The 13,357-nt window shown below is 43.3% G+C and overlaps 1 protein-coding gene across 1 annotated transcript in view; it reads right to left on the bottom strand.

The window, feature by feature from the left end:
- Window positions 1-13,357, bottom strand: part of Eipr1 (EARP complex and GARP complex interacting protein 1) — a 115,897-nt gene that overhangs the window by 100,074 nt on the left and 2,466 nt on the right. Inside the window, exons 2-3 of the mRNA XM_028768867.1 lie at window positions 6,299-6,382; window positions 462-594 (exon numbers count right to left, since the gene is read on the bottom strand). Of these exons, the coding sequence (XP_028624700.1) occupies window positions 462-594; window positions 6,299-6,382 (217 nt within the window). The remainder of the gene's footprint in view (window positions 1-461; window positions 595-6,298; window positions 6,383-13,357) is intronic.

Here is a 13,357-nt window from a genome sequence, read left to right as displayed (position 1 = left end):
AAAACTGAGGGAGAAGTGACGTCAGCTCACTGACTGTCTGACAGAGATGTTGCAGGTCCCAGAGACTAGGCTGGCAGATGGAAGCCTGCCAGGCACATGGATACACAACTACCAAGCATACACAGCACCACTGCTGCCAGAGAGGACGACATGGCGGCTGATGACACTCTATGTCCCCAACATCACACAGTAGGAAGAAGGCAAGTCACTCCACCCCATGCCTGTGGTAGCATGGCTTCCACCAGAGCAGAGAACCTCCCCCACACAGGAGCCCTCAGCGCAGTGCTCCTGGAACAGCAACCAACTCTGAAACACAAACATCTACTCCCAGTGTCACAGTGTGGACAGGCAGCACCTAGGAGATGGGCACATCTTCTACACACAGACCCATTAGCAACATAAAACCACTCTCACATGACACCTCCAGCTGACACAGACACAACAATAAGCATGGCACTTACTTTTGTTGTAGCAGGTGGCCAGCACACCTTTATCTGCAGGGCTGGCACTGATGTGCCAGATCTCACCCGCTTGATGGAGGAGGACATTTTTATTTATGATGTTATTTTCATCGTCAAAGTCTATGATGTGGATCTACAAATGCAAGCAAAGGACAATCAGCAGCTCGAATGGATTTCTTGGCACCTTAGTAAGCACCATGCCTATAAAGAACCAAGTGAAAACGTAATGGCAGCTACACCTTTGAACAGTACACACCCCTGCCGCTTAGGTCTCACCAGCCCCTTCCAGAAGGTAGAGTGGCAAGTCCCCTTGCAGTGCTTCCACAGTACCAAGCTGCAGAATGCTGCCAGCTGGTCTTCTCCAGTCTAAATTCCTAAGGTGCTAAAACCTCTACTCTCAAGAGGCTTGGGAGTGAGGGCACGCTAGTGTTAACCTGCCAGATCCTCAGCTCTGGTCTATAGCTGCAGGGACAACGGGAAGTGGAACTGACCAGAGAGACCATGGGGCTGCTGTTCAATGGGATTGGGTAACCACGGGGGCTGCTGCTCACTAAGGGTGACCACGGAGGCTGCTGTCCAGTGGGGACCAGGTGAACTATGCCTAGACCCTCTATGATGGGCAAGATTCTATCTACTCAAGGAAGCAGTGACTGAGATGGGATAGACTGTATTTTAGTACATTTTTTGGTTTATTTAAAAATGAGGCCAACATATCGGCACCTACGACTCTACACTATTAATTACAACAGTGTTAAATTTAGGTCTCTGAGGGAGAAGGTTAACTATGCCATCTCCATGATTTTCTGGAAAAAAAAATTAGAGAAACTGAAATGATTTTCACACTCACTTTCTCTGTTCTATCTTCAAGCCAGTAGAAAACACTTATTTTTAAAATACACATATTCTAAGAAAATAATGTGGGTCTGCACAGATTTCTTCCAAGAAAGCACTCCAGTGGCACTGATTACTGTAATGAAAGAGTCAAAACCACCTCGATGCCTGGGATACATTCAGCTAGTACTTGGCTGTGGTACAACCCCATGAAGCTATTTAGTACCTGGTAGACTATTTAGCAGCATGGAAAGTTGTCCATAATATAGATTTAAGGAGATAGACATAAACATGACACCCACTCTTGTTTTAAAAAGTACATGTGTCCCCGACCAAGTGGGAACAAAAGGACTCACTCATTCCAGAGGTGGGGGCCACGACCTTTGCCTTTGAATCTCCGTGCTTGCATTTTTAATGTTTTTTCTAATGACTAATATGTGTTACTTTTGCTACCAGAACAACATTGAAGTGTTTACACAATAGCTAACACGTTTATGTGGTCCAGCCTCAGAAGGCCCCTTGCTTAACCAGGATTATTCTTCCTCCTCTTCAGGAGACTTCTACACTAATCAGAGTGGAATCCTAAGATAGCCAGTGCCAGCCACATATAACGCTAACCAGGCCAGTTAGCACAAACAAACCCAACACACATAGGTACCTTCCCTATGGAAGAGATTAGGGCACAACCACCCTTTAAAACAGTGTCTGTGAGTTTCTCTCTACCCTCAGGCTCAGTTCAAAAGCAAATGAGAAATTTAAAGTAACAGAGACCAGACATGGTAAGACTGCTGAAGGCTGCTGGACAAAACAACAAACCAAAAGTGGGTAGCATGTGTATCTCTCCCACTTCAAGATACACAAAATTTTTTAAATGCAATAGAATTCTTCCAGCCATGCATGACAGCACATGTCTTTAATTCACAGCACTTGGGAGGTAGGAACAGATAGTTACTTTTTTGTGAGTTCACAGACAGCCTAGTCTACATAGCAAGTTCTAAGCCAACCAGGGCTATACAGTGAGATCCTGTCTCAAAAAGTTAAAAGTCAAAAGCAGGGTCACCCAAGATGGTTCGTAGATTTCACCACATCTGATGACCTGAATTTGATCCCTGGAACTGAGATGGGGGAAGGAAAGCTTTGCCTCCTGTGGTTGTCCTCTGGCTTCCACACATATAATAAATAAGTAAAAGCAGGGTTGGAGAGATGGCTTGGTAAGGGAAGTGCTTGCCAGACAATCATGAGGACCTGAGTTCAGATTCCCCAGAACCCACTAAAAAGCCAGGTATGACTACATGCATCTGTAACCCCAACACAGTGGAGTAGAGAGAGGAACCCCACAGCTCGCTGGCCAATGGGAAAAGTGAGCTAAGCACAGTAAGGGGATACTGTCTCAATAGGGTGGAGGGTGATTAAAGAGGATACTCAGCATCCACCACTCCCTCCACAGGTACTCACAGGTACAGCACCCACACCCACCAACGGCTACCAAAGCCTTAAAAGCGCTAGGCTTCAGCGATGTCCCCTGGGGATCCTCACATACCAGTGCTGCCTTTCCCAGTCTTACACAAAACTGCCCCAGCTGGACAATGTGACTCCTCCAGCCACTCCCTAGCTTTCCTTGCCTGAAGCCCTCTGACTACGGCCAGCTCTCAACTCATAGTTCAGTGATAATGACAGCCCTCCTGGGCTAGGGCTGGACAAGGCAGGCCATTTTCATGGTCATGTCTCAGTAATTTTCTCAATCCTAATTAAAGTCAGTGACACTAAAAACACTAGTCTGTTTTGTTCCATCACATGAGTCAGGAAGCCTGGGACCCAGCCTGGATTCTGCCACTTCCTGGCTATGTTACCGTAAGTGAGTCACTAAGACCTTCTGGGCTCTTACTTTAGCATTTATAAGTTTACAGAATTTGATTTCTAGATCTATTTAACTGAAGCCAGTTTCCATCTTTCAGCTGTAAACTTAAATAAGAAATGGCACATTATTAAATACATCACAGTTTTCCAATGCTAATTAGGCATATTAGTATATCTCCCTATGTATATGAATACTCTTGGGTCTACCCCAGGACATGAATCCCAAGGATGCTGGGTATACAATCCCAGGAAAAGTAATCAGCACCAATCCTGGTTCCCACCTTGATAATAACAGACTCAAACTCTGAACCTGTAAGCCAGTCACAATTAAATGGTATCCTTTATAAGAGTTGCCTTGGTCATGGTGTCTCTTCACAGCAATGGAAACCCTAACACACTGACACAAAGGCCTATAGAAAGCTCTGGGGTATTGGCTTCAAGTCCTCTAGCAGACAGACTCACGATGGGTTTTGAGCCAGATCTCCCTGATATCTAGCCCAACAAGCTCAAGGGATCCACCATGGCAAATCACAGCATGAGCCCAGATATTACCATTTCCATAGAAGAAACAAATATTTGATTTGATGGCCTAGAAATATAACAAATGCCAAAGAAAATCTAGAACATCGTAAGTTTCCTTGTAAAATAAACAAATGTATTTTTCATATTAGAAATAAGCATGGGAACTAGAAAGACAGCTCAGTCATTAAGAGCATGTACTGCTTTTGCAAAAAAACAGGGTATCTCTGGACTTCTCGGACTCTTGCATTCACAGGCACATACCCACACAGAGATGTATACACATATACATAATTAAAAATAAATCCAAAACAATAAAAAATTGTTGCCAAGATGTCTGACCTTCCTCAACATAAAGTCATGTGTGACAACTGTTAGTGACGGGTGACAGGCATTAAACAGTCCTTAGTCCTCAGAAAATGCCCAGCACGTATCACAGTAGAGAAGAATGAATTGGAGAAAAGCTGATACAGAAAAGAACCAATGAGAACTCTACAGTAGGAGCCCCACACTGAAGGCACACATCCCGGAGAATAGGTAAGAGGAGACTCAACAGCTGCTTCCAAGCTAGGGAAGAAGGAAGGGAAAGGGCCACATGGGCACAGCTGGGAGAGACCAGGCTCAGAAACCCTGGGAAGGACTCTCGGAGTGTCCACGTATCCTTTTTATGGTAGATTCAGAGACCACAAACACACATCTTTTTTGAAGAAACTATTTTGTATGTATGAGTGTTTTTACCTGAATGTGTTTCTGTATGTTTCTAGTACCCAAATCAGCCAGAAAAGGGAGTCAGATTTCCTGGAATGAGAGCTACCCATAGTTGTGAGCTACCATATGGGTGCTGTGAACCCAACTCGGGTTTTCTGGAAGAGCACCCAGTGATCTAAAACTCTGAGCCATCTCTCCATATCTCCCACCCACTCACTTTAGAAAATTTTTCTACTGTATTTTGTCAGCCCCCTATTTACTCATTATATGTATGTGTCCGAGTGTGAGTTTGAGCATGTGAGCACAGAGAATGAATACTAGCCCACTAGGGTGACTAGGCCGGAGGCCGGGGGGAGCCTAAGTCACTACTCAAAATAAAATTTTTTTATTGTCCAACCAACATTTGCACATTTTCATATTCTGACCACTTCTGACTTTTCCTGAGTACCATTGTAGTTAGTGTTATTTATATACAAAGATTTTTCTAGGTTTTAGATACTGAAATTGCAGGTTAAGTAACAGAAATGTTCACTTACAGAAGATCTATCTAGAAATGACTGTGCCATTTTGAAACTCCTCAGTAGCATGCAAGAGTGACAGTTTCATCGTGCCTACCCAACATCACTGTTTGTCAATGGCTTTAATGCTATTTCCTGTGTGAAAATATCAACTGGACAGAGGCCTTCTACCATGACTAACATGGCCTTACAAACCTTTTCCCAGTGTCAAGGATAATATAATGTTCATGATATTTGTAGTCTCTCCATGAGATCCATAGAGCAGGCATGGTTATTTCTATTTTTATAATAAGGAAAATGAAGTCCAGCAAAGTTAATCCATTTGTTAAAGGTCATACAGTTAGTACTAAGCCACAGATCCCCTAAGTGTCCACTGCAGTGTCCACAGAAGCAGATGGGTTTCTTCTTGTTGAAATGGGATCATAACCTGTTCCAGGCTTAATTACACATAGTACTAGGATCAGTAAGAAACAGCCAATGGTCATGTCCCCAGACCGCTTCTTCATCACTTATACAGTAAAGACTATGTCATCATAGAAACAAAGCAAACTACAAAAGCAACTAAACAGGGGTGAGGAAGATGGCCCAGCCTTTAAATTGCTTGCTGCATGATCAGGAAGACCTGAATTTGGGTTGCTCACACCCATATGAAAGCCAGGGATGATGGCACAAACCTAGGGTCCTAGCACCAGTGAGGCAGAGCTAGACAAATCTCTGGAGCTCATGAACCTGGCCAAATCAATGAGCTCTAGGTTTAATGAGCTAAGTGTACAAGGCACTGCCTGGCATGGTGGTGCGCCTCTAATCTCAGCACTCGGGAGGCAGAGGCAAGCAGACCTCTTGGAGTCTGAGGCCACTTTGATGTACATAGTTCCAGGGTACCCGGCTACAGAGTAAGATATCTTACTCTGTTACTTATACATACACACAAACAAACAAACACATACAGAGAAAGAGAGAGACAGAGACAGAGACAGAGAGAGACAAAGAGAGACAGACAGAGACAGACAGACAGACAGACAGACAGACAGAGAAATACAGACAGCAGGACAGGGAGAGAAACAGGGAGAAAAAACAATTGAAGAAAAAACCCAAAGTCAACTTCTAACATACACATGCACCTATACACATACACACAAACACACACAAACACATGTACATATACCATGCACACACATAAAGGAGAAACAGTAAACAGACTATTTAAATTATTGAAATCAATCATTATACATAGTTGGGTAATAGTTACGACTTGGAAATATATATTTAAATCTAATGAAAATTTTGTTTGTGTGGCGTTAAATTTTTTTTAACTGTTGTTTGAAAAAAATCAAGAGCAAGATGGATATGAAACTAAGAATAAGCTTCGTAATTAACATGTATACATTTGTCAAAAATAGTTACCTGATTATCATATTTAAGAGACTGCGTCCCAACCAAGAATCGAATGGCATCTGTTTCCGCAGTTTGAGGTGTTAGCGCACGTGCCTGAGGAGGGAGGAAATGCATACACATTTATGAAGTTAGGCTTAATAGACAGAAAAGTCGGCTTATCTCATCTGCTGAGATGAAGGATAAATCAGCAGTGTCTAGAGGCGACTGCACACTCCTAACACAATTGCACTTCAAATCTGAACATGAAATAACTCTAAGTGGGCACTAATCTAAGCAATAAAGATACAAATTATTTACACAGCGATAGTTAAGTTGTGCAATAAAACCGCCATGTCAGCAATAAATAGATTGGTTCAACAAATTATACTTCATCAAAACAACACAACAGAAAAGGCTTCCAGCGATGCAATGCAGGTAGTTTAAGCCAAGTTCCCTGCAGAGAACTAGAAAAGCAATGCAAAATACAGTCTGCCCCAAGGCCTCAGAGTATGTCAAGAAGCCCAGAATCTGCCTACTTTGCCCTACAGGTTTAAGCCTGAGGGAAGCTGGGACAGGATAGGAGGCATAGAATCCAAACATGCATGGGCAGGGCCCACCACCAAAATGCTGGGACAGATCTCACTACATGGGGACACAGTAGTGGGGAGCAGAATTGTAACTAGAGAGCTGTCACAAACTGAAACTGCATGCTCTCAATCCTTGATCTGACAGACAACTGCTCCCAGGCTGGGAAAAACAGCCAGCAGTAAGTCCTCCAGAGGAAGGGAACATCCAAAGTTATCATGCAGAAACCTAACCTCCATTCAAAACTAAGTCATTTCACAGTAAGACAAAAACCAAAGGGACAAAAGAAAGTAGAAAAGGGCAGAAAGTCCCAATGGCCCATTCTCTAGGAAACAGGCTCTAACCTTACAGTGTGTGTACCTGGAAAAGTGGCATTTGCTACAGAGGCCTGTCATTCAAGTGGCTAAGCTTTGTACCAAGCACCCCAGTTGAGCAACTGGGGCTGCAAGTTGTCTCTGGAGAGTGGAATGGCCTCAGGCCTCTGCAAGTGAAGCCACTGCCAGCTGTAGGACCCAACTAAGAGATGCCAGCAATCACCAAGCTCAGAAGCTGCCAGCCTTCCTGAAGGTGAAGTTTAGGAAACTTAGGTCAACATAAATTGCACCAACTGTGCTGAGAGCACTCATAATAAAAGACAAAATTTTAAGTTTCACACTTTGAGAAAGCAAAGACTACCCAACTCTGGTGCTTCAAGCTTGTAAAGGAGCTCAGCTCTGTCAGTGCAACCATTATCAGGACCCAGGCCAAGACCCTGTAACTTACACCTTACTTCCTGCTGCAGGGGCAATAATGGCCCATTAAACACGTAATTTTAATTCCTAGCTATATAAGTGTGTTCTTACACACAGTGAAGGACCTGTGCAGCTTCCACTAAGTCAAGGACTGGAGGAGGGAGAATGTCCAGGATGTTATTCACACTTGTGCTCAAAACCAGGACAGCTTTTGTGGCTGCAGTCACAGACACATGGAAATAAAGAAGAGTTAGAGGTGAGCTACAGAGGGAACCTAAAGCAACCCACCAGTTTCATTTGCTCCTACTTGAATGTGGCACTGAATGTTCATGATCCCAGGCACAGGGGTCATGAGTTCAAGGCCATCCTGGGCTACATAATGAGACCCTCCCTCACATATTGAGAAGGAGAGATCAGCCAATCTGGAGGTCACACTGCTAAACCACACATTATTAGTTTGCCAGAGATAACAGTTCTGCTGTGTGTGGTTCCAAGTTTCCTGGTCCACTTTTACTGAGAAGTTATTCTTTACTTGAAGCATTCCATGGGTGACTAGAGCACCACAAGAGATTTGGTGTTGGTCTCCTTGCCAGCCTTGCCTTTAGGCCAGATCCCATTATGCTCTGCACAGACACATTGGTCACTGATAAGTATTTTGTTCACTGCAGTATGAGGCTTTCTTGACCTAGTCTCTCTTCTCCTACTACAAAGTTAAAGATTCTTAAGCAGGCATGCCTATAACTAGACACTCCAGATCACGGAAGGAGGGAAGAAAGGGGACACCCTGTGTTCCTGGAAGATCTCTTCATTCTCAGAAAAGACATGGATATTCCTCCATTTCTTAGCTTCTCTCCTCATCATTCCCTCTATGGTCCTTTTGGATGAGAGATGCTGATTTGCAAGCAAAGCTCCCTCCCTCTTTTCCTTTTATGTTCTTTATCCTTAACACTTCTCTCAGATACTGGGTTTTCAGTAAGATGAGCCTCCAATAACACTATCAGTAGCTTAAGAAAGACTTAGATAATTACAAAGACTCAGGCAGCTGTTGCTGGCTCTAAAGATGAAGGAAGGAGCTATGTGCCCAGGAATGTGGGTACCACTGGATAGTGGAAAAGGCAGGGCTACAGATGCTCACATAGAGCTACCCCAAAGTGACAAAGACCCTAGTGAATTGGTTTTAGTGGACAGAGGCCTGTGTGATGGAACGGTAGAAGCCTCTAAATTTCTGTAATTTGTCACAGCAGCAACACAGGAAGCCCCTCCCTCACCAAGCTCACCACTGCCCACAGCAGCTTTCTCACAGTAGACTGCTTTTTTGTATTTTTACTATTTTTTTTAGATTATATAAATATAGATTTAATTATTTATTTTTTCCTTCTTTTTTTCTTTGAAAATCAGTAAGAGAAAGCATTTAACAGCTGTCTTGACCATTTAGTCTGTACTGTTTGTACTGTTTTCACAATTGGTACAAATTCTAGATTTCAGAAGACCAACCATACTGCCTCTGTGTCTCCACCCTTCTCCAGGGACAGCAACACAAAACTCAACTGATAGTGTATTTAAGTAATATGGCAGAACTACCCTTCCAGGGTGACACTCACACTCTAACATCTGGAAAACGTGATCGTCTACTCAACAGACAAAGCAGGCTAAGGATGCGTGTCCACTTCTGTCTCCCCTTCTGCACACTTGGATGGACGTTTGGATAGCCTTAAACAAGTTTGCGAAATGGTTGATCCTTTTTGGATCTAGAAATATGCCCAGATACGTACCAAAACTGGGGCCTATAAGTAACACCTCAGAACCTTTGAGCATTATGTGCCTTAAAAAAAAAAAAAAATCTAGTTTAGGCCACACTGACTGTTGAAAGGAAGAAGGTGGTCACCAAGGCAAGAACTTAGGCTCACCCTGGTGGGAAAAAAACAGGAAGTGGGCTCCACCTTTAGATTAGTACACAAAGACCTTCATCTGCAACTGGAGGTCACCCAAATGATACAAGACCTAGAGGACCCAAAAACAGGACCAGGGAGAGGACCCAACTGAGAGGGAGCGACTACTTCACATTAAAAGTCTTTTCTGCAATTCAAGTTGATGACAAAGGCTGATACATGTATGTGTCTCCTGCTCTACAGGTGCCATCAAAGTGTCCAAGAAGTACAGACACAGAATCATTGCTATGGAAGACAAACAGCTAGAAAGATCAGAAGACAAACTGGTGTGGTATTAAGTATCAAAGACACTGGCAGAGACCATGGTAACAGGTAAACATTTAACAAAATAACCCTCTGGCTCAACATTAGGCAGAAAAGAGGATATGCAAATATCATCATTTTAAAAAAGAAGAAAATCCAGGCCAGATCGACTGGGGCCGGAGTGAGAGGGAGAAGAGAAAAGGGGTGGGGGAGAAGGAAATCAAAATTAAGCAACCTCTAGTAGCAGCCATCAAAAAAAGAAGAGGAAGAGGAAGAAGAGGAGGAAGAGGAGGAAGAGGAGAGGGAGGAGGAGGAGGAGGAGGAAGAAGAAGAGGAAGAGGAGGAGGAGGAGGAACTCCAGAAAGCAGATGTTCCTGGGTGTAGGCAGGCACACACCACCTCTAACCTCATGCATGCTACTTATGGTCCCCTGGAAAGGTGTCCCAGAGGTGAAAGAAAATGGAGGGAGCTCAGAGAGCAGCAGCCAGAATTCCAAATGGCATTACTGACCTGGAGGTATTTACTTCAATCTCATACAATGCATGCTTGTTTTTGTTTGTTTCATTTTTAGAAAAATAGATAAGTAAAATCATTGTCACAAACAAATATGAAATGTGTCTGCAAAAGTCTCAAGAATGTTTAAACTAAGACCCTCTCACTTTCAGGAGAGGTTGTCAGGCAGAATTACTAAGATTGTTTCATTCTAGCCTTCTGGTGTCAGATCTCTTGCTGTCTGTGGTCCAGACTTTTCATTAGCAAAGAGAAGAAATAAACTTTACACAATCAAAAGACAAACTGGTATAGGAATAAGTATTGAAGACACTTACACAGAACACAATAACAAGTTAGCACTTAACAAAATCACCCTCTAGTTCAACACTGGGTAGAAAACAGGATTAAGTGTCATCACTTATGGAAGCAGTCAACCCAAATTAAGTGACCTGCATTAGCAGTTTGGTCTGGCCAGAAAGAGAGTCTCACAGGTTCCACAGAGCCCATTCTAAGTCCAAGTTCTTTTTAAATGTTTATTCATGTATGTGAGTGCATCTCTGTGAGAGTAAGCCAAATGTGTAGGGGTGCCTATGTCTCCAGATCAAGGCATCAGATCCCCTGGAGTTACAGGCAACTGAGAGCTACTCAAGATGGTGCTAGGAAACAAACTGGTATCCTTGGAAAACCACAAGTACTTCTAACCACTGAGCCACCTCTCCAACCCCAAGATCAAGTTCTTCTAACAGGTCACAGACACTTCCACAAGTGTAGTCTTGGTTCTCCCCTGCTTCTGTAATGGACATGGGGAGACGTATGGATGCCAGTGCCATTCAATAAATAAAGATACTAAGGACATTAAATGACTCATCTTCAGTCTCAAAGCTATAAAAAAAAAAAAAAGAATAATCAACAATAAGAAAAACCCAGACTTCCAATCTTAGGTCTGGCTATCTCCAGAGCTCTAAAGCAGGTAACATATGTGACTGTAGTTAGAATACCAGCTATCTTTCTTTCTTTCTAAAATTACTTATTTATTTAATATGTGTCAGTACACTATAGCTATTTTCAAACACACCAGAAGAGGATATCAGATCCCATTACAGATGGTTGTGAGTGACCATGAAGTTGATGGAAATTGAACTCAGGACCTCTAGAAGAGCAGTCAGTGTTCTTTTCTTTCTTTCTTTCTTTCTTTTCTTTTCTTTTCTTTTCTTTTCTTTTCTTTTTTTTTTTTTTGGTTTTTCGAGACAGGGTTTCTCTGTGTAGCCCTGGCTGTCCTGGAACTCACTCTGTAGACTAGGCTGACCTCAAACTCAGAAATCCGCCTGCCTCTGCCTCCCAAGTGCTGGGATTAAAGGTGTGCACCACCACTGCCTAGCTTGGCAGTCAGTCTTCTTAACAACTGCAGCCACCTTTCTTAATTCCATGTGTCCTCTCCTTCTCATACAGACAGGCTTTCACATGTATTTTATGAGATTTCTCGTCGCTGGTCACCATGAAGTAAGCCAAGACAATAACAGAAACTGGAACTAATGAGGGACCAAGAGAATGGCAGAAAAGAGTCACCAGGACCTTCAGGAGAAGGTGGCATCAGATCAAAGCATCTTATTTGGCTGCTTACTGAAGTTTGAAATACAGGTTAGCTACACAGCAGACAACCAATGGCAGCTAAAAGCAGTAGCCTTGAAAGAGCAATGCTAACTTAGAAAGAGAAACAGAGTGGAAGGGGTTGTACTCTACCAAAGAACAGGGCCAAGCTAGCCTTTTCCTGCAGTCAGCAGACTCTCTGAACAAACCTCCTCACCAAGGCAGCAGGAGAGTGAGCCAGTAAAAGCAATGGAGGGCAGGTGACTGAAGGAGCAGAGGAAGGAAAGAAGGAAGAAAAAAAAGAATAAAATACATATATTAAAGAGCCACCTGATGAATTTTTCAACAAGTTGTGGCTTGGAGGTAGAGCACTTGACTACCACGCAGGAGGCTCCACATTCCATCCCAGCACCACAAAAAGCAAGTTGTCAACTGAACTTACACACCCAGTCACAGACACACCTCTCCCCTGGACATGGTGAGTGGAACGTGCAGGGGCTGTAACTTGTGTCTTTCCACCTGTGCTGTGACCCAGTGCACACAAGAGGCCTGGGATACAGCAGGCACTAGGTAATCACTTGATGTCCTCACCAGTTTCTTGTCAACTTGACACAAGCCCGAGTTACCTAAGAAGAACTTCAACTGACAAAATGCTTCAATCAAATTTGCCTTTAGCAAGTCTGAGGTGCCTTTTCTTGACGAACTATTGGTGTAGCAGTGCCACCCCTGGGCAGATGGTTCTGGGAGATACAGGAAAGGTAGCTGGCCATGAATTTGAGGGTAAGCCAGTAAGTACCATTACTTCAATGTCTCTGTCCTGCCGTGAGCCCCACCCTTCATAACGCACTAATGAGATAAAATTAAGCCTTTCCTCCCCAGTTCCCTTTTGGTTGTGGTGTTTATCACAGCAATAGAAAAGCAAGCTAAGCTGGGTGGTGGTGGTGGTGGTGGTGGTGGTGGTGGTGGTGGTGGCACATGCCTTTAATCCCAGCATGTGGGAGGCAGAGACAGGCGTTTCTCTGAATTTAAGGCTGGACTGGTCTACAGAGTGAGTTCCAGAACAGCCAGGACTACACCGAGAAACCTTGTCTTGGATTGGGGGAAAGATGGTGGAGATGAGAGGACAAAAAGCTAGCTAAGACATCTGTAAACTGAATAATAAATAGAATATGTTACCAAAACTTATCTCAACAGAAAGAAGGCCTGGATAGATGGATGATTCAGGGGTAAGGAATACTTGTTGCACTTACAGAGAACCTTGGTTCAATCCCTAGCACCCAAAAGTAGCTCACAACCATCTGTAACTCCAGCTCCAAGGGATCTGAGATGCTTTTCTGGCTTCTGTGAGCAAATGTAGTGCACAGACATACAAGCAAATGAAATACTGATCCACAGAAAATAAGAATAAATAAATCTAAAAGAAAGAAAGAAAGAAAGAAAGAAAGAAAGAAAGAAAGAAAGAAAGAGAGAGAGAGAAAAGAAAGAGAAAAGAAAGAAAGGGA

The sequence above is a fragment of the Grammomys surdaster genome, unplaced genomic scaffold (assembly GCF_004785775.1).
Source record: "Grammomys surdaster isolate TR1022 unplaced genomic scaffold, NIH_TR_1.0 188, whole genome shotgun sequence".
NCBI lineage: Eukaryota > Metazoa > Chordata > Mammalia > Rodentia > Muridae > Grammomys > Grammomys surdaster.
Note: the sequence above shows the minus strand (reverse complement) of the source record. Positions and strands in the feature narration are given on the sequence as shown.